Source organism: Oncorhynchus kisutch, linkage group LG7, assembly GCF_002021735.2.
Source record: "Oncorhynchus kisutch isolate 150728-3 linkage group LG7, Okis_V2, whole genome shotgun sequence".
NCBI classification, from domain to species: domain Eukaryota; kingdom Metazoa; phylum Chordata; class Actinopteri; order Salmoniformes; family Salmonidae; genus Oncorhynchus; species Oncorhynchus kisutch.
In genome coordinates, this window is record NC_034180.2 from 27589112 (window position 1) to 27607807 (window position 18696).

Below are 18696 nucleotides of genomic sequence, written 5' to 3' on the forward strand. Positions count from 1 at the left end.
TGAAAGGAGGAGGAAGGGAGGGGAAGAAAAAAACAGGAGAGGAGAGGCAAGACCCTGACATTCAGCAGCAGGACTGGTTTGCTCTGATTTAAATGCAAAATTACTCCGTTCTTCTCTATCTCTATGATAGACCTTTCTTTCTCTGTGAAGAAACAGCATGTGACAACACAGGAAGAGAGAGAATACCAAGGCTAAGGTCTTCTGAAGGTGAATCTCTCTCTCTCTCTCACACACACACACAGGACAGCAGTCATTGTTATAGAACTGGAATCTCCCACCTCTCATACACGCGCGCAGTCTCTGGTCTGACGTTAGCGTAGCATAGTGTGCTAACGCGCTAGCCGGGGTATTTAACACCTAAACGGTTGCTTTGCAGTGGCATCCCTCTGTTTGAGTGAGCTGAAATCAGTGGCTGGGGATCGTGTGTTGATCCAGCTCAGTGGAGAGCCAGGTTCAAGTGACCTCCTGCTGTCTTGACTCCATCACTCAGATTGTTGCTGTTATTGTGTTACGCTGCAAAGGCCCCCATATAAAATATCATTCAGAACTGCAGTAAATCCAAGTCTCTATAGGACTTCTACTGAAAGTGATACCCTCTTGGCCTTGTTGCAAACAGAGTATTTGTACATAGACACACTATGTTCCTGGTGGATAGAGACGTGCTGGGTGAAGGAGTGTATCTGTGAGTGGAGGTCCATTATCACTACACTGTACAGAATGTGAAAACACACACATGTACAGTAGGCTACATCCACGGGTGTGCACACACACACACATGTACAGTAGGCTACATCCACGGGTGTGTACACACACACACACATGTACAGTAGGCTACATCCACGGGTGTGCACACACACACACATGTACAGTAGGCTACATCCACGGGTGTGCACACACACATGTACAGTAGGCTACATCCACGGGTGTGCACACACACACACACACACACATGTACAGTAGGCTACATCCACGGGTGTGCACACACACACACACATGTACAGTAGGCATCATCCACGGGTGTGCACACACACACATGTACAGTAGGCTACATCCACGGGTGTGCACACACACACACATGTACAGTAGGCTACATCCACGGGTGTGCACACACACATGTACAATAGGCTACATCCACGGGTGTGCACACACACATGTACAGTAGGCTACATCCACGGGTGTGCACACACACACACACATGTACAGTAGGCTACATCCACGGGTGTGCACACACACACACACATGTACAATAGGCTACATCCACGGGTGTGCACACACACACATGTACAATAGGCTACATCCACGGGTGTGCACACACACATGTACAGTAGGCTACATCCACATGTGTGCACACACACATGTACAGTAGGCAGATACACTCCTTCACCCACACACATGCTGGATATTGGCAAGAACAAGTACACATACACACACAGAAGCATTTTCCTTGCGAATCACAAGTGATTGGAACCTTTTTTTCGACTCTTTATGTGTCTCTGAGTGGATTAGTAAAGCAAGGTGCCCTGCACAGCCTCTCTCTTTCTCTCACTCTCTCTCTCTCAGGGTAATATACACATTCTGAGGGGTATCCATAGAAATGACCTCCCCATGACCCCGTAACCTTACTTTAATTATTTGTTTGAAGACAACATGGAGTTCCCATGCTGAGAGCCGGTGTGTGTGTGTCCCTTACAGACAAAACACGATTTAACATGTGGAAAATCACATGATTTCACGTGAAAGACTTCACATGTGATCACGTTTTCACATTGTAGTTTTCGTGTTATCACATGTTGCATTAAATGTAATCACATTAACTTCACATAATATCATGTGATCATGTGAAAACGTGTTTTTGGAACACTTCACATGTGACCACGTGAAGTTCATGTGGTTTTTCTGTAAGGGTGTGTGGTAAGGTAACACTGAGCAGAGTCAGGACATAATAAGGGAAACCACCAGAGGTAAATACTAAAACATGGTTGTCTGTACCTGATGTACCTGCCTCTCTCTCTCTACTGGTCTGGTTAATGGTCTGGTTAACCCTCAGACATGTAGAGGCAGTGGGTGTGGTGTTGATGTGTGGATGTATGTGTGTTAGCAGGAAGTTTGGGAGTGTAGTCCCTCCCACCTCCACACATCCATCCATCCCTCCATCCCTGCCTGCCTGCCATCCACCCATTCATCCCTCCATCCCTGCCTGCCACCCATCCATCCCTCCATCCCTGCCTGCCTGCCATCCACCCATCCATCCCTCCATCCCTGCCTGCCTGCCATCTACCCATCCATCCCTCCATCCCTGCCTGCCACCCATCCATCCCTCCATCCCTGCCTGCCTGCCATCTACCCATCCATCCCTCCATCCCTGCCTGCCTGCCACCCATCCATCCCTCCATCCCTGCCTGCCACCCATCCATCCCTCCATCCCTGCCTGCCTGCCTGCTATCCACTCATCCATCCCTCCATCCCTGCCTGCCATCTACCCATCCCTCCATCCCTGCCTGCCTGCCATCCACCCATCCATCCCTCCATCCCTGCCTGCCATCCATTCATCCCTCCATCCCTGCCTGCCTGCCTGCCATCCACCCATCCACCCCTCCATCCCTGCCTGCCACCTATCCACCCCTCCATCCCTGCCTGCCACCCATCCATCCCTCCATCCCTGCCACCCACCCATCCATCCCTCCATCCCTGCCTGCCATCCACCCCTCCACCCCTCCACCCCTCCATCCCTGCCTGCCACCCATCCACCCCTCCATCCCTGCCTGCCTGCCTGCCACCCACCCATCCATCCCTCCATCCCTGCCTGCCATCCATCCCTCCATCCCTGCCTGCCATCCCTCCATCCCTCCATCCCTGCCTGCCATCCCTCCATCCCTGCCTGCCTGCCATCCATCCATCCCTGCCTGCCATCCCTCCATCCCTCCATCCCTGCCTGCCATCCCTCCATCCCTGCCTGCCTGCCATCCATCCCTCCAACCCTGCCTGCCTGCCTGCCTGCCATCCATCCATCCCTCCATGTGTGAGAAGAGAAAACAGTGTTATCAGGCCTGGCTCTGATAATCTCAATTGGCTTTACTCAAACTGATAAAAGGCACTCTGGGGTCATAGAGGGGGTCTTGGTTGGTCAGCAACCCCCCTCCCTCCGCAACGTCGCCAATCGCGTTACTGTGGCAACTTGTTCAGAGAATAAAAACAGAGCCTGTTGTCATGTGGTTGGGTTGTGTGTGTGTGTGGCCGCCAATGGGGACAGTGTTGACAAGAAGGGAGTCAATCTCGGCAGCAACCCTGAGGGAAAATATTTGAATATCCATATATGTTTGTGTATGCTGCTGTAAAGAGCTGTTTTTCCTACTCAAATGACCATGTCAGAACAGCATAACATTTGAGTGTGGACAGCAAACCAACCCTGATATGAAAATATTTTCAGGTAAACTTACACAATAAATGTCCTAAGTAGTAGATACTGAGCAGCAGTTGAGTTGAATAAGATCAATACCACAAACACACTGTTTCGTGTGCACTTTGTTATTCATGGGGAATCTTCCCATCAATGATCGGGTTTTGGAATATTTATCCCCGGCAAGGAACATTCCTGATTTGACGTGTTTATGGTTATGTCCCAGAATAGGTAAGAATCCACATGGTTCTAATTTCCAATCCTTTGTGCCGTCTTGGGAGAAAAAATAAAAAGCCGGGTGTATATTTCTGTCAGGCCTTGCTCTGTGAGTCTGCCCAGAGAGGGAGCACGATGGTGGGACATTCTGCTGGGTTTACTTGCTCAGCTGGTTTTGATGCTGGAAGCCTGTCTCTCTCCTAAGCACTGCAGGCATAGTGACGTAGTGAAGGTAGACGATAAACGATGGCCGGCCAAAGATGCTCTTCTATATCCCTCTTGCTCATAATGCGTGAGAGTTTAACAGTTTAAAACAGTTTAAACCAGTATTTATGATATAGGCCAAACAAAACCACCACCTTCAATAGATCACAAATCACAGCCCCAAATCAACATTGATACTGTGTACCTACCCTTTACCCTGTCCTTTCCCATGTACATGTTAGTGTGTCTGCCTGTCCTCTCTCTGGGGCCAGCGGTGCACCCTAAACCCTACCTGTACTCTGGGTGCACCCTATACCCAACCTGTACTCTGGGTGCACCCTATACCCTACCTGTACTCTGGGTGCACCCTAAACCCTACCTGTACTCTGGGTGCACCCTATACCATACCTGTACTCTGGGTGCACCCTAAACCCTACCTGTACTCTGGGTGCACCCTAAACCCTACCTGTACTCTGGGTGCACACTAAACCCTACCTGTACTCTGGGTGCACCCTAAACCCTACCTGTACTCTGGGTGCACCCTAAACCCTACCTGTACTCTGTGTGCACCCTAAACCCTACCTGTACTCTGGGTACACCCTAAACCATACCTGTACTCTGGGTGCACCCTAAACCCTACCTGTACTCTGAGTGCACCCTAAACCCTACCTGTACTCTGGGTGCACCCTAAACCCAACCTGTACTCTGGGTGCCCCCTATATCCAACCTCTACTCTGAGTGCACCCTAAACCATACCTGTACTCTGGGTGCACCCTATACCCTACCTGCACTTATACCCTACCTGTACTCTGGGTGCACCCTATACCCTACCTCTACTCTGAGTGCACCCTATACCCTACCTGCACTTTGGATGCACCCTATACCCTACCTGTACTCTGGGTGCACCCTATACCCTACCTGCACTTATACCCTACCTGTACTCTGAGTGCACCCTATACCCTACCTGTACTCTGGGTGCACCCTATACCCTACCTCTACTCTGAGTGCACCCTATACCCTACCTGCACTTATACCCTACCTGTACTCTGAGTGCACCCTACACCCTACCTGTACTTTGGATGCACCCTATACCCTACCTGTACTCTGGGTGCACCCTAAACCCTACCTGTACTCTGAGTGCACCCTATACCCTACCTGCACTTATACCCTACCTGTACTTTGGATGCACCCTATACCCTACCTGTACTCTGAGTGCACCCTATACCCTACCTGCACTTATACCCTACCTGTACTCTGAGTGCACCCTATACCCTACCTGTACTCTGGGTGCACCCTATACCCTACCTCTACTCTGGGTGCCCCCTATACCCTACCTCTACTCTGGGTGCACCCTATACCCTACCTGTACTCTGGATGCACCCTATACCCTACCTCTACTCTGGGTGCCCCCTATACCCTACCTCTACTCTGGGTGCCCCCTATACCCTACCTGCACTCTGGATGCCCCCTATACCCTACCTGTACTCTGGATGCACCCTATACCCTTACCTGTACTCTGGATGCTCCCTATACCCTACCTGTACTCTGGGTGCCCCCTATACCCTACCTGTACTCTGAGTGCCCCCTATACCCTACCTGTACTCTGGATGCCCCCTATACCCTACCTGTACTCTGGGTGCCCCCTATACCCTACCTGTACTCTGGGTGCCCCCTATACCCTACCTGTACTCTGAGTGCCCCCTATACCCTACCTGTTCTCTGGATGCACCCTATACCCTACCTGTACTCTGGATGCCCCCTATACCCTACCTGTACTCTGGGTGCCCCCTATACCCTACCTATACTCTGGGTGCCCCCTATACCCTACCTATACTCTGAGTGCCCCCTATACCCTACCTGTACTCTGGATGCCCCCTATACCCTACCTGTACTCTGGATGCCCCCTATACCCTACCTGTACTCTGAGTGCCCCCTATACCCTACCTGTTCTCTGGATGCACCCTATACCCTACCTGTACTCTGGATGCCCCCTATACCCTACCTATACTCTGGGTGCCCCCTATACCCTACCTATACTCTGGGTGCCCCCTATACCCTACCTGTACTCTGGATGCCCCCTATACCCTACCTGTACTCTGGATGCACCCTATACCCTACCTGTACTCTGGATGCACCGTATACCCTACCTGCACCCTATACCCTACCTGCACTCTGGGTGCACCCTCACAAATGAGCACTGCTCCATCTCTTTTCCCAACAATGCATTTTGTCCATTTAACTATGGCACTTTGAGCGGGCAGATTACAGCCGTTTACGTTAACAGGAGACGGTAAGGGCAGGTATCAGGGGTTCACGGGGGATTAGGAACTGAAATTGGTTCCAGAACCTTCCCTTTTTCCATCTAATGACCAGTCCTGTAGCGTTGCCCTCTCCACGTTCCCAGAAACCTCTTTTTTTCTCAAGAGGGCTCCATGCAGGAATACCCCACAAAGATTTGAAACATCTCTCTAATATCAACCACATGTGGGTACCTGTAGTGCTAGCGATCTCACTCCTCTCTGACTTCTTAGAGAGAGAGAGAGAGAGGTACTAGATGGAGATGGAAAGAGAGGGACAGTTGCTCAGTCCGTAAAGGTAAAGCCGGTCCGGGGCAGTGTAGGCGGCTTGTCTTTGACATGGCCCTGGGTCCCTGCGTCCCAGGTTGCCCCTGGCTGGCAGTCACCTCCAGATGACCCCTCTGTCTTTACAGTGGAAAGCAGCGGGAGCAGAGAGGAGAGTCGGGGAGGACTGCACAGGGAAGGCTTTGTGGAACTGCACTTATTCGCCGCTGTGGCGGTGATAAAACTTCACACAGCCTAATTGATGGGCTTGGTGACATAACAATACCTTGTGAAAGCACCGAGTGGCCATGTCTGGTCCTCATTTATAGACAGCTGGACGGGGAGCACAACCCCCTGCAATGAAGGGCCAGACTGTGTGTGTGTGTGTGTGTGTGTGTGTGTGTGTGTGTGTGTGTGTGTGTGTGTGTGTGTGTGTGTGTGTGTGTGTGTGTGTGTGTGTGTGTGTGTGTGAGAGAGAGAGAGAGAGAGAGAGAGAGAGAGAGAGAGAGGGTGGACAAATGAAAGGAACCGATTGTATGTTGCCCCTTGCGAACTTGCACATTATTTTGAATTTCTAATGAGCAATAACACGCTAGGAATAACATGTTTATAGGGTCTATGTGAGTGCGTGCATGCGCGCGCGCGCGTGTGTGTGTATGAGAGAGATGTGACATACTGAGTGGTCTAGCTCCTCAGTTGCACCTCCGCCTCACCACAGCACAGCACAACACTTAATGCCTGTGGAATGGCTCCTCGGTCTCCATAGCAACCAAATGTAATCAAAAGCTTTATTAAACAAGGGGAATAGATCATAAGGGCATTAAAAGAAAATCTTGTCGGGTTCCCAAGTCTGCTCACAATTGCCCTTTTGTTACTGTGTGTCTCTGTTGTGATAAGTCAGTGGATAATGTTACTAAGTCATACAAAACTGTGTTGTTTTGGTTGCCTTTAAAAAAAAATGAATACTGCTACTTATATCGTGTGAATGCTGTGTGATTTAAAGTGTGTTTCTCTCTCCTCTCCTCGCTCCCAGGTTCATTAACGCCAGGAGAAGAATAGTACAGCCCATGATTGACCAGTCAAATCGAGCAGGTAACGAAACGACTATATATTTACATATCTCTTCCCAGAAACACCCACTCCTTGCAAATCCACCCCCCTATTACCACACACACACACACACACACACACGAGTCGTTAGGTGATTAACTGTAATTGGCGATATCCCAATCTAACCCTGAGAGGTGCTTTAGCAACACGTTCCCTTTCTGTGAGTTACTAATTGGGCACAAGAGAAGCTCCAGGAAGGCTTGGAGAATTTTCATTTATATTTTTTCTTAAGGCTGTTGTGTATTTTTTTCCAGTCTTTTTTTTCTTCCTCTATCCTTCACAGCTTTTGGGGGGATTGGTAGGGGGAAAGAAGAGAGGAGGGTTTCAATTGGTATCTACTTTGTGTTTTGTAATTCACTCGATTCCCTACAGTGTCAGTCCTCTAGCTGTTGTTCTGTATTCACTTAGTCCAGATCTGGAATATCAAGGGTCCTATATATGCGATTGTATTGAACTTCATCATTTCAATTTAGTAATTATGGGGGCGATTAATTTATTCCGGTCATGAAAAACAACCTAACGGATGAGAATGAGTTTTATATGATCCATTGATCTCTGATTTCTGTCTGGCCGCCCTACGTAGGGAGAGACATCCATTCCTTTGAAAAGGATTAAGGATGGGTTCGTATTGTAAATTGATCAGGCATTGATTTTCCATATCTACCGTGGTCAGACGACAAACACTACTGAAAGATTGAGTCATAAACATGCCACTGAAATTGAGCAAATAATCTGTACAGGAATTTATGTAGCCACCCTATGCTGCATCGACTGTGACATTACTATGAAAAAACGTCAGGTAATATGTCTCTGAGGGGGAAAGCTTTTTGTTGATTAGCTAGCTCCGAGTCTAGAGAGAGCCCCGCAAATTGGGGAGATTTGTGCAAATGAAGTTAAGCAATTATTGAAATGAGACGTGCCTTTCCAAATCGCACCGACTCCCAGTACAATTACTGCGGTTTGTTGGGAATATTTGAAAGAGAGGAGATAGACAGAGAAGGGAGAGCGTGTGTTTAGGGTGTGTCAATCAGCAATCTGTCCAAAAACAGCATGATTTACAGCTTCCCCTAATCTTCAGGGTTTACAGATTACTCCGGATTAGGCTGTTTAGTCCGGGAATATGCTGTTCGCTAGACTACACAATACTCTTACTCAATAGGTCTAATAATAGGACAGTATGGTGTAATTTGATTTCTACTGTACACAGTATTATAATGTTATAATAATATTATGATATGAATCTAATTTGTAAATAATCATCATAATCAGTCCTTTCACCTTCTGTAATTTGGAGATTTTAAGTCATTTAAATTTGCAGGGATAAATAATGACAGTTGCAGGGGGATAAATAGTGATATTTGTGCAAATTGTGTCCCATATTGTGTTCCTGTCCAATGATGTCCCATATTGTGTCCCTGTCCATAACATCCCTGTTGCTTGGGGAATGGCTGGTGATGGTCTTGACAGAACGCCCTGATCTCGTCAAACTGCATGCTTTCTTTTCTCTGTTAGAGAACAATGCTTAATTTCTTCTGTTCTCTAGTGTTAAAGTGTGTGTGTGTGTCTCTGGTGTGTGTACTCATACTGTGTGTGTTTGCATGCCATGCATCAGTCATCGGGGACACAATGTGTTGCAGTATGTTTGGGCCAGAGCTGGGACAATAAGCTGATTGTGTGGTGTGTCTTCTCTTTCTTTCCCTTCCTTTGTGTCCACGTTTTGACTACAATCAGGTTTTCTTCTTGATCCTTCAGTGAGTCAAGGAGCAGCGTACAGTCCGGAGGGCCAGCCCATGGGCAGCTTCGTGCTGGATGGCCAGCAGCACATGGGGATCCGGCCAGCTGGTAAGCCCTCCTCCTCCTATCCTGCATACTGTTTACCAGTCACTGGACTGGTATATGTATGTGTACAGTCACCAATACAACCTATTTTACTTTGTGACTACTGTAGACTGCCAGGAACACCCACCAACAACTCTAGCCATGGAAATATCACCCCAGCACTGACTATTGTACTGTACATGACAGAATCATCAACCCAAAACTAACCAATGTCACAACACTACTGATGATATCACTGCACCCTAGTAAACTCCACCCTCCAACTCCCCTGGGTATCACCCTTTGCCTGCTGCCTGCCTTGCTTGTCTCTCTATTCAGCCATCTGACTTTGTAACAAATGTAGAGATTTGTGGGGACTTAAACTATCTAACGGTTTTATACTCTTTACTACGGCCCCTTCCCTTCCTCCATTCTCTCTGCCGTTTCCTCTTCAGACTTAACCAATCATTACTTCTACCAGGGTGTCTATCTGCTCTGACCCATCTGTGATTCGACCTTTGACCTTCTGCTGATCTTTTCTCTGGCGTGTTTCCCCTCTTCTAGGGCCTATGAGTGGAATGGGGATGAATATGGGCATGGATGGGCAATGGCACTACATGTAACCTCCATCTTGTAAAGTAAAACGCAAAGAAAAAGGGGGAAGTAAGTACAACTGGGCTCTTCTTTTCCTTGGATGTATTTTTCAAACCTCTGGGCTTGTGGTTTGTACCCACAATCCCCCTTATTCCACCACAATCCCTCTCCCATCCGCACCCTAATTTTACAACAACCTCCCCCACAGCAACCCCCACGACAACCAGTGAGTGTGATTGGTGTAGCATGGTGCTTTAAGGGGAGAAAGGGGGGTAAGCAAGGGGGGTTAGCTAGCTACTGAAGGATGAATGGAAGGACTGGGAATAGTCGCCATGTCGTGAGGCTTTCTCCTGTCGGTCCTTGGGGGGGGGGGGGGGGGGGACTTGTGGCGCCAGCCAAGACAACAGGAAAACATTCACCCCCAACAACAACCCTGGCCTAGCATGGCATGTACCGATGCCACACATTTATTTATCACAACAGGGCCATCGCTCTCCCCATCTCCGACAGCCAATGCAAATGTTGGACATTTAAGGGAAAAATAACATCTCCAGAGGCAGGGTCTGGCGGGGAGAAATTAAACAGGCTCCAGTGAAGCAATAAAGAAGGAGACGTGAAACTGTCCTCCGAGTGACATAAATCTGTCCGGGGAACGATTGATGCCCAAATTATCTTATATGCAAAGACGGCGCGCAGCAGTACATTACGGTCCCCGGGTGAGATATACGGGCCGTGGGTGACATGGCCTATCCTTCACTGTGGGGTGGGGGTGGCGAGAAGGGGGGGGGGGGGGGGGGGGGGTTGGATGTTTTTTACTCGAGGGGGCATTGACTAGCCCCGACATGAGACACACATAGATCCATTTAAAGGACCAGAGACATTAAAGAATGGCTGTGTTATAAAGGAAGGAATCTCTCGCTCACACTCACACACACTCTAAATGGCTGCCGTCTGATTAAGCCTGGCCATTCTGTCTCCCGCTAGCACCACATCGCTGACATCTGAGAAATCAAGACATATCACATCCCAAAGGCAGCGGTGCAGAAGAGATTTTATTGAACACCCAAACTCCTTTGCCCAATGAGGCACAATATAATAACACTTACCTTGATTAAAAGAACCCTTTATATGTAAATTGGGCCTGGATTTTCCATAGGGTCACCATAGCCAATTCTATCGACAGAGCCCATTTCACCCCTCGTTTTTTCCTCCCTCTCATCTCCTTTTCTCCTGTCTTTGTTAATGGCATCAGGGATAAAAACCCTTCAGGAAGCAATGTTCCCTAAAACAGGCAGATAGAGACAATATTTGCTCAGCTTGGCTAATTCTTAATATGGGCTATATCATTTTTGGACTATTTAATTACATAACATATTTTATGCTTCATGACCAATAACATTAATAGCTTAATACAGAGGAATATTATCCTCTCTTGATATGATTAAGCTGCCACACAATATGGTATATTTGGTACTTAATTATCGCAAGCCATTGAGCAGGCCTGCTCTGCCAGAACAGGACAGAACAGGTAGAGAGAGAGAGACAGAGAGAGAGAGAGAGGGAGAGAGAGGGAGAGGGAGAGAGACTGGTCACTATTATTGTCTTCAGATGGTTGAACCACTCCTGTTAATAAAGGGGGCCCACAGATCTACTTAACAGAATGACTGCAGCTTACAAGACTGGAGATTACCAGCTTACAGTGTCAAAAACATCTGTTGGGCCTTTTAACAGGAGCCACTCCAGGTTATATAGAGGTGAGAGCACCCCTCACATACCCCTCGCCTCACACCCCAGTCCGGCCCAGCCCAACCCAGCATGCCCAGATTGATTTACTTATTTTATGACCCCGATAGTGAGGTTTTAAGAGAGCCTTCTGACAAACATGTGCATTTCCAATGAACTGATGTGGATAGTAAGGGTAGCGAGTATTAGAAAATGGCTGCCCGGCTTTCAGCCAATGAGATTGGTCATTAATCTCTGCCTCTGCTGTCCTTTCTCCTCTCCCTTCCCTCCCCGCCTTCTCCCCCTCCCCTCACCAGGCCCTCTTGTGTCATTTCTTAATTGCGGTGTATTAAGGTGGAGGAATGTGGAGAGTGAGCATGCCTGGTGACCTTGCTGCTACCCCTCCCCCACCCCTTCTCCTCAGCAGGGTTAATTCCCCAGGGGTTCACATTACAAAGCAGGCCAGGTTGGTCCAGGACCCACTGGCTCCAGCTCCAGAAGTACCCAGGCCTGCGCTTCCCTGCCTGTTCCCTCCTCTGGACCAGGCCTGTTCCTATACTCCATTCCCAGGCCCCACCCCCCACCCCCCACCACCACTACTTCCCCTCTGGTCTGTTGACAACAAACCCCCCCTGAATACCCAAACAGAGGCAACACTGAGCAGGTTCTGTCTCCACCACCCAGGCACAGTGTGAGGGAATGCCAACAGGCTGGGATCTCCACACACATCAACACAGGGTCCTACTCTCCATACCAAGGGGTATCGCATCAGCCTATTCCTTCCTCCCTCCCTCTTTCCTCCTCCTCCTCCCTCCCTCTGTCTTTCGCTCTACATCTCTCTCCCTCCTTTTATCTCTCTGTGCCTCCATCTCTTGCTGTCTCTGTGCTTTAGCAGTTGTTGTCATTATACTCCTAAACCCACACTCCCTCTATTCCAAGAGCAGCACTTTGTTTTGTTTAAAAGTGCCTCTTATTGGAGGGGAAAACGCAAAGCCTTGAACGCTATTCTTAGACTGGCATGTTGTGATAGTTAACTGAGCTCTAAATTATTTAATAACTTCTTTAAGGGGTTTTAAATCAAATATGTTCCCAGTAGCGCGTCCCCCTGAGAAAATGCCTCTTATTCGATTTGTCACTACATTCAGCGGGGGAATTGACTGTTCTGCCTGTAAAAGTATTAGTGCTACTAACATCAATACAGCTGCTAGCTTCTCCATACGCAATCCAAAACGACAGTGTCTGGATGGTTGGAGATCACTTTCCAACCTGCGAACTGACCATGATTCTATTGACATTGTGAAGGACTCTCCATCACCTAAAATAGCGTGATACAATTGCTTTTTTAGCTCCTTGAATCCAAATCTCTGAAGTAGCTTTTGGGATATGTGTAATCCTAAATGTAGCTAGTATGTTTTTTAAACTTTATTTCTACACCGCAAGATGAGCTCACTTTACACAAAGTATAAATTAATGTATTGTTTTTTGTCAAAGTCACGCTAATGGAATTCAGTATTATAAAATGGTGTGTGCTTGTTTCTAAACCTCTCTCTCTCTCAGGTCTGCAAGGCATGCCAGGGGAGTACGTACCTCAGACTGGTCCTATGGGCATGAGCATGGCCCCACCAAGTTACAACCCTACTCATCAGATGACCCCTCACCCCTCCCAGCTTCGACATGGACACCCCCTCCATCCCTACCTGCCCGGCCCCCACCACCCTCATCACCCTGCCATGCTGATGCACGGAGGACCCCCCTCTCACCCAGGAATCACCATGTCTGCAGAGAGCCCCCCCCCCTGCTGACCCCCATTGACCCCAGCGCTGGAGGACAAGGCTTGGACATCCATGCCCAATAGTATAAGCAAACTTTACTACCACAACATCAACAACAACAGTAGCTTCTAAGAGAAGAAAACAAACATCAACAACCCTAAAACAAAGATATCTTCAGACTATTTTTCTGAATAAAAGCAGAACCGTTTTGACCAATATTAGACAGTGAAAACAGAATTCCAGATGAGCTGTGATGATTCATCTTCTTTTTTTTTCTTTTTTTCAAAAACTTTTTAATTTTGTTACTTTCATCCAAATGGAGGACCAAGCTGACAAGAACACTTTGTAAAGTCTTGGGCTTTTGTTAAAGATCAACAGAAGATGTTTTGAGGACAGACACGTAGGTGCGCAAACACGGACACACGCACACACTTAAGACACACGCATTCGCACACACACAGTGCACACTCTCTCCGGTGACACGTTCAACGCATTTTTTCAAAACGGAATCACTCTGGAAGATTGAGAGAAAAAAGAAAAAGACAAAAAAGACTCCAAGAGTTATAACTACTGTAGTATAAAAAGTATAGCAACTAAGTTAAAAACGTTTGCATTTTTTGTTGATCACTCAATTTCCTGAGCTAGTTGTAGAATAAAAGGTGAACCCTTTCTCTCACACTGTGTGTGCTCCTTCCTGGAGGAGAAACTGTCTCGGTGGTGAAGCAGCACTAGAAAAAAGAAAAGATGGAACATCTCAACAACGGACGCCCACTTGCTCCCAACCACAGCGACAGGCAGAACAGGCCCTGTCCCCCATAAAGAACAGGGCATGATGGGAAAAGGCTGCTAAATGACACCTGATCTCTCCAGAAGATTCAGTTTGAACATGTTTAATGCCCCTCTTTGGTTGGTTCATGAATGAATGTTACCCTGTAGGTATATACAAAAAAGTTGTTAGTTTGAATTGCCCAAAGCACTGGATTGTGTTGGTTTTATACATTTTTATTTGATTATTATTTGATTTTTTAGTATCCTGGACTCTCATTGACAGAGCCTATTGAAGGAAACTAGTGGAAAAGCAGCATCCTACTCTGCTTCTTTGCCTCTGGATCAACATACTTGCCATATGGACAATACTGACACAATGGTGAATTCTTTGGCACTGGGAGAAGCAATTGGTGGTAGATGCACCCAAAAACCTACAACTTCAAAACAGAAGAAGAAAAAAAGAACTTAAATGATGAACTCAAAGCTTTAGGGAAAAGCTAAGAGAATATTGTAACAAACTTCGTACAGAGTTCAGTCTATTAATTGTTTCATGTTAGATATTCTATGTGTTTACCTCAATTGAAAAAGAATGTTTTTGCTAGTTTCAGATCTGCTGTGGCATTGATATTGTATGTCCATGAATTCCTTCCTTTTTCAGCACGTGTTCCTCACTAGATGATAAAATGCCGTCTCCCTTAAGCTTTGTCAAAAATACATTATTAAATACTTGTATGAGGACTGTGACGTAATGTTTAAAAGGTGTTCAGTCACAAATGCTGTAATAAATATTTCATTTTTGATTTTTGTTAGATTTTTGTGTGCTGTGTGTTAAACATAACTTTAAGAGTAGGCTAATAGTAATTACGTTGTAGTGGGTTTACCTTTTATTATAGGTTGTATATTATTATTATCATTATTATTATTATTGCAAAGTTGTCATGGTGCTGACAGAAAATGTTTAACAATGTGTGGCTAAATAGCTAGGCAATATCAATATTAAGGTAATGCTACTAAGCTCAATTGTGCATTCAAAGACAGAGCATTTCCGCGCCCTTTGGTTACCTAACCTGTCAAGGCTTATAGTTGCAAAACCCCCAAGGGAGTTGCGCCACTTTAGTCGAATGAAGCATAATGTGATTTTATGATTTTCACAATGCAACCTGTTGCAACCAAACAAATTAATAAGTTAATATTCATTTTAAATGTGTGTTTAAATTATATTTGCAATGGTTTGTTTTCTTTTCCCTTTTTTCAGTGGAAATTAGGAGGTGCGAAGGCTTGTGGAGATGATTTGCATGCCTTTATGGTAGAGTTTTAAACAGATCATCGATTTAGATCAAGTTTAACGTGGGCCTATTTACAATCACCTGAGTTTTATCACAGACAAATAATTGCATTAGCTCCAAACAATAGAACATTCATTTGTCCCTTCCCTTGTGCTGCAGCCGTTTCCAACTGAGAACAGATCCTCAGTAAACTGCATGTGCTGCAAGTGGATATTTCCGCCGCTTTACAGCGACCCCTGCCGGCATAATCCGACTTGCTCACGGGTTCCCTCACATTCTTTTGATATCTCTTTGCCAGTGTTTGCCCGCGGCCATAGAAGTCATAGCCTTAAACTAGAAATGACAATCTACCTGTCTCGCAGGAAGAAATCTTTCTGCCCTTCAGATAGCGGCTTTAACTCCAACAGTGTTATAATGGACTGGGCATATTTTTTACACTCCTGTCCATTATGCTATTGTAAAACATAGTGGATTGTGTTATTCTTTTCCACACAGCGAAAGCAGTTGATAATATGCATATAATACAAAATAATAATACATATGTTTTTAATTACAGGAAATATATTTAACACTTTCTGTTTTATTTGAAGGTCCCACTGTCACTACACCATACACGTGGTATTTTGTCCTTCGAATGGTCTACAGTAGGAGAGAACTGTTAGGGCTACAGAGCTTCCCTTATATTTACCGCTCACCCGTTATTGTAGCCTTGGTGACTTCGAGACTATATAGGATTGGGTTGTTGCGCCAGAACAAGCACGGGGAAAAGGGAAATATTGCTGTTAATTAATTATGTTCACTTCCATTGCAATTTACAAACTTCGAAATGCCTTATGATCTTAAACATGAAGCAAAAATACAAATTAGTTCATGTGATTATCGATATTTTGTATCAGTTTTCCAATCCGCTGAATAATCATCGCTTGATAGTAATTTATTTAATTTCTAATCATTCAACATCCTCGAAAACAAAGTTTCCAAATCCAAAATTATTTTGATAAAGTTTATTATTATTCGGTTTTCAAATTGTTTGGTCAATCTATTTTATTCCATCAATTGCGCCGCATCCAAGAGTTTCAGTTGAAAACGTGAAAATAAAAAAGCATTTACAAATGCAAGATTGCATTGGTAATAGAATACAAATAGTTTCGTGAGTATTTCAATATTACAGGAATAAAATATGCAGGCCTATATATTGAAACATAAACCAAATAAAATAATGAAGTAAACATGCAAAATATTCTACACATCAATGTTTTAAAACTACGTCAAATTAAGATACAAAACACTTTTCTGGACCTTCCTTCGACAGGTTGGGCAAACTGTTTATTTTTCATCCACGTTCACAACGCATTTGATGATGTATAATTTCAATTGCTTAAAAGAATATAAGATGTTTTATCATCCTCTATGTGGATCAAACGGAAGAAGCCCTCCGTTTTGTGTGGAGATGATCTGATCTAAAAGAGAGAAACGCCTGGATTATTGTGGATGGTGGTATTGGCTGTGGCGGTGGCGTGGGGTGGAGGAGGGATTTTAATATTAATCGTTTTTTTTCTCCCTTTTTCCCTTTCTCCCTTTTCGAGGAGACAGAAGGTAGATTGCCTCTGCTGTTTCCCTTTGCCGATTCGGTGTGACAGGAATGATGGATGATCCAGCCGAGCTAAACAACTCCGCCCCTTCATCTCCTCCCTGTCAAAACTAGTTGGGGTACTGCTGCAGGAATAAAATAAGGAATAGTCCCGCTGCACTGCTTTCTCTGCACAACACACCACCACCCGGCCTCCATAGCACCTTCCATCTCCTCTCCCATTCTCAGACGATGATATTAAATGTCCACAATACCCTGCAGAACACGACGCCGTGGCTGGGTGCAGCCTATGTGTACACACGCAACATGTTAATAAAGCCCTAACCTTGTGATAATATGGGCTCTTCTACACCTGGAAAAGCACAGTAGGTTATTCGATCTGCAACACTGGCTCAGGCTTTGGGGGGGGGGGGGGGGGGGTGCAGAGTTTGAGGCGCTTTGAGTGAGTCAAGAAAAAGGTTACAAAAATGCCATTGCTACTAAGATGTTTTTCTGCAAATAATTAGGTATTTTAGAATCACAGTTTTGTGTCAAGTTAAACCCCCATTGCACGAAGTTTGTAGCTTTCTTCTTTCGAAATGCTGCATTGGAAGTGGGTGCATGAGTGGTGGGGCTTCGCGCGTCCTTCACTTTGCACCTGGCCTCCCAAAAATGCCTTGCTTTGGGAACAGTTTTTATTTAGGCCGGGTTTCTTTCGCTGTTTTCGTTTTTTTGTTGCCCTCCTATTTGAACATTTCAGCAGTTTTCTCTATTTTCGCCATAAGGTGTTTCTATGACTACGTTGTGTATGTGAGCGGGCCAGAGGCGGGGGTCCCCGGGAGAAAAGGCCGCATTTCGGTGATCATTTATCAATGTCAACCGCATAATGATTCTCCCTGCAGTCCCCTATTGATGAGGATAATTACATTAGCTCGGACTGACTGATCAATAAAGCACGAGGAAAATGGTTTATTATAGCACACCAAAAAGGATTGTGGAGGCTAGGGGAGGTTTGTTGTTTTGTTTGATAAAACTGGGTTAGAGGGGAATAGGGAAGGATATCGAGTTGGAGGAGGATTGGAAACAAACTTCACTTTGACAGAGGGAGTGTTTGAGATGTAGAGACGATATTGTTTGATTGCTTTGCTGTTCCTTGACTAGACTATGTGGAGATATTTTAATCGGCTCTGCTATTGGTTTGTTCCATGAGGATGGAAAAATGCCGATTTATCAATACTTGTCTCTAAAAATGAGATGCATACATTTTCAGTAGGTCTATTTCTAATAACAAACATTTCCCAACTGAATATAACATAGCACACATAGGCCTATCATTTTATTTGGATGAAAAACAGAAGCCCCCAGTGGCCTCAGAAATGCTGTTTTACAGCGTAGTGCGGGTTAGTGTATGTTAACTTTGACTTTAATAAGGACCTACCCATATTTCACACAGTGTTAGGATATGAAGGAAGAAAGGGATGTGTTTATCGTGTGTTTATCAGCAGACATACAATGTATCTCTCTCCTGTGTGTGTGTGTGTGTGTGTGTGTGTGTGTGTGTGTGTGTGTGTGTGTGTGTGTGTGTGTGTGTGTGTGTGTGTGTGTTTTAATTGTCAACAACTTATCCCCTGCAGGAATGTTGCTGACTCTTTCTCCTAATTCTCCGTAGTGCTCTGCC

General features: G+C 45.8%; 1 protein-coding gene across 1 annotated transcript in view; it reads left to right on the forward strand.

The window, feature by feature from the left end:
• LOC109893700 (homeobox protein Meis2) overlaps window positions 1-14971 on the forward strand; it is a gene marked incomplete in the record, with an annotated part of 102514 nt that extends 87543 nt beyond the window's left edge. Inside the window, 3 exon segments of the mRNA XM_031828781.1 lie at window positions 7412-7470; window positions 9220-9330; window positions 13180-14971. Of these exon segments, the coding sequence (XP_031684641.1) occupies window positions 7412-7470; window positions 9220-9330; window positions 13180-13424 (415 nt within the window).
• Window positions 14972-18696: the final 3725 nt, after the last annotated feature.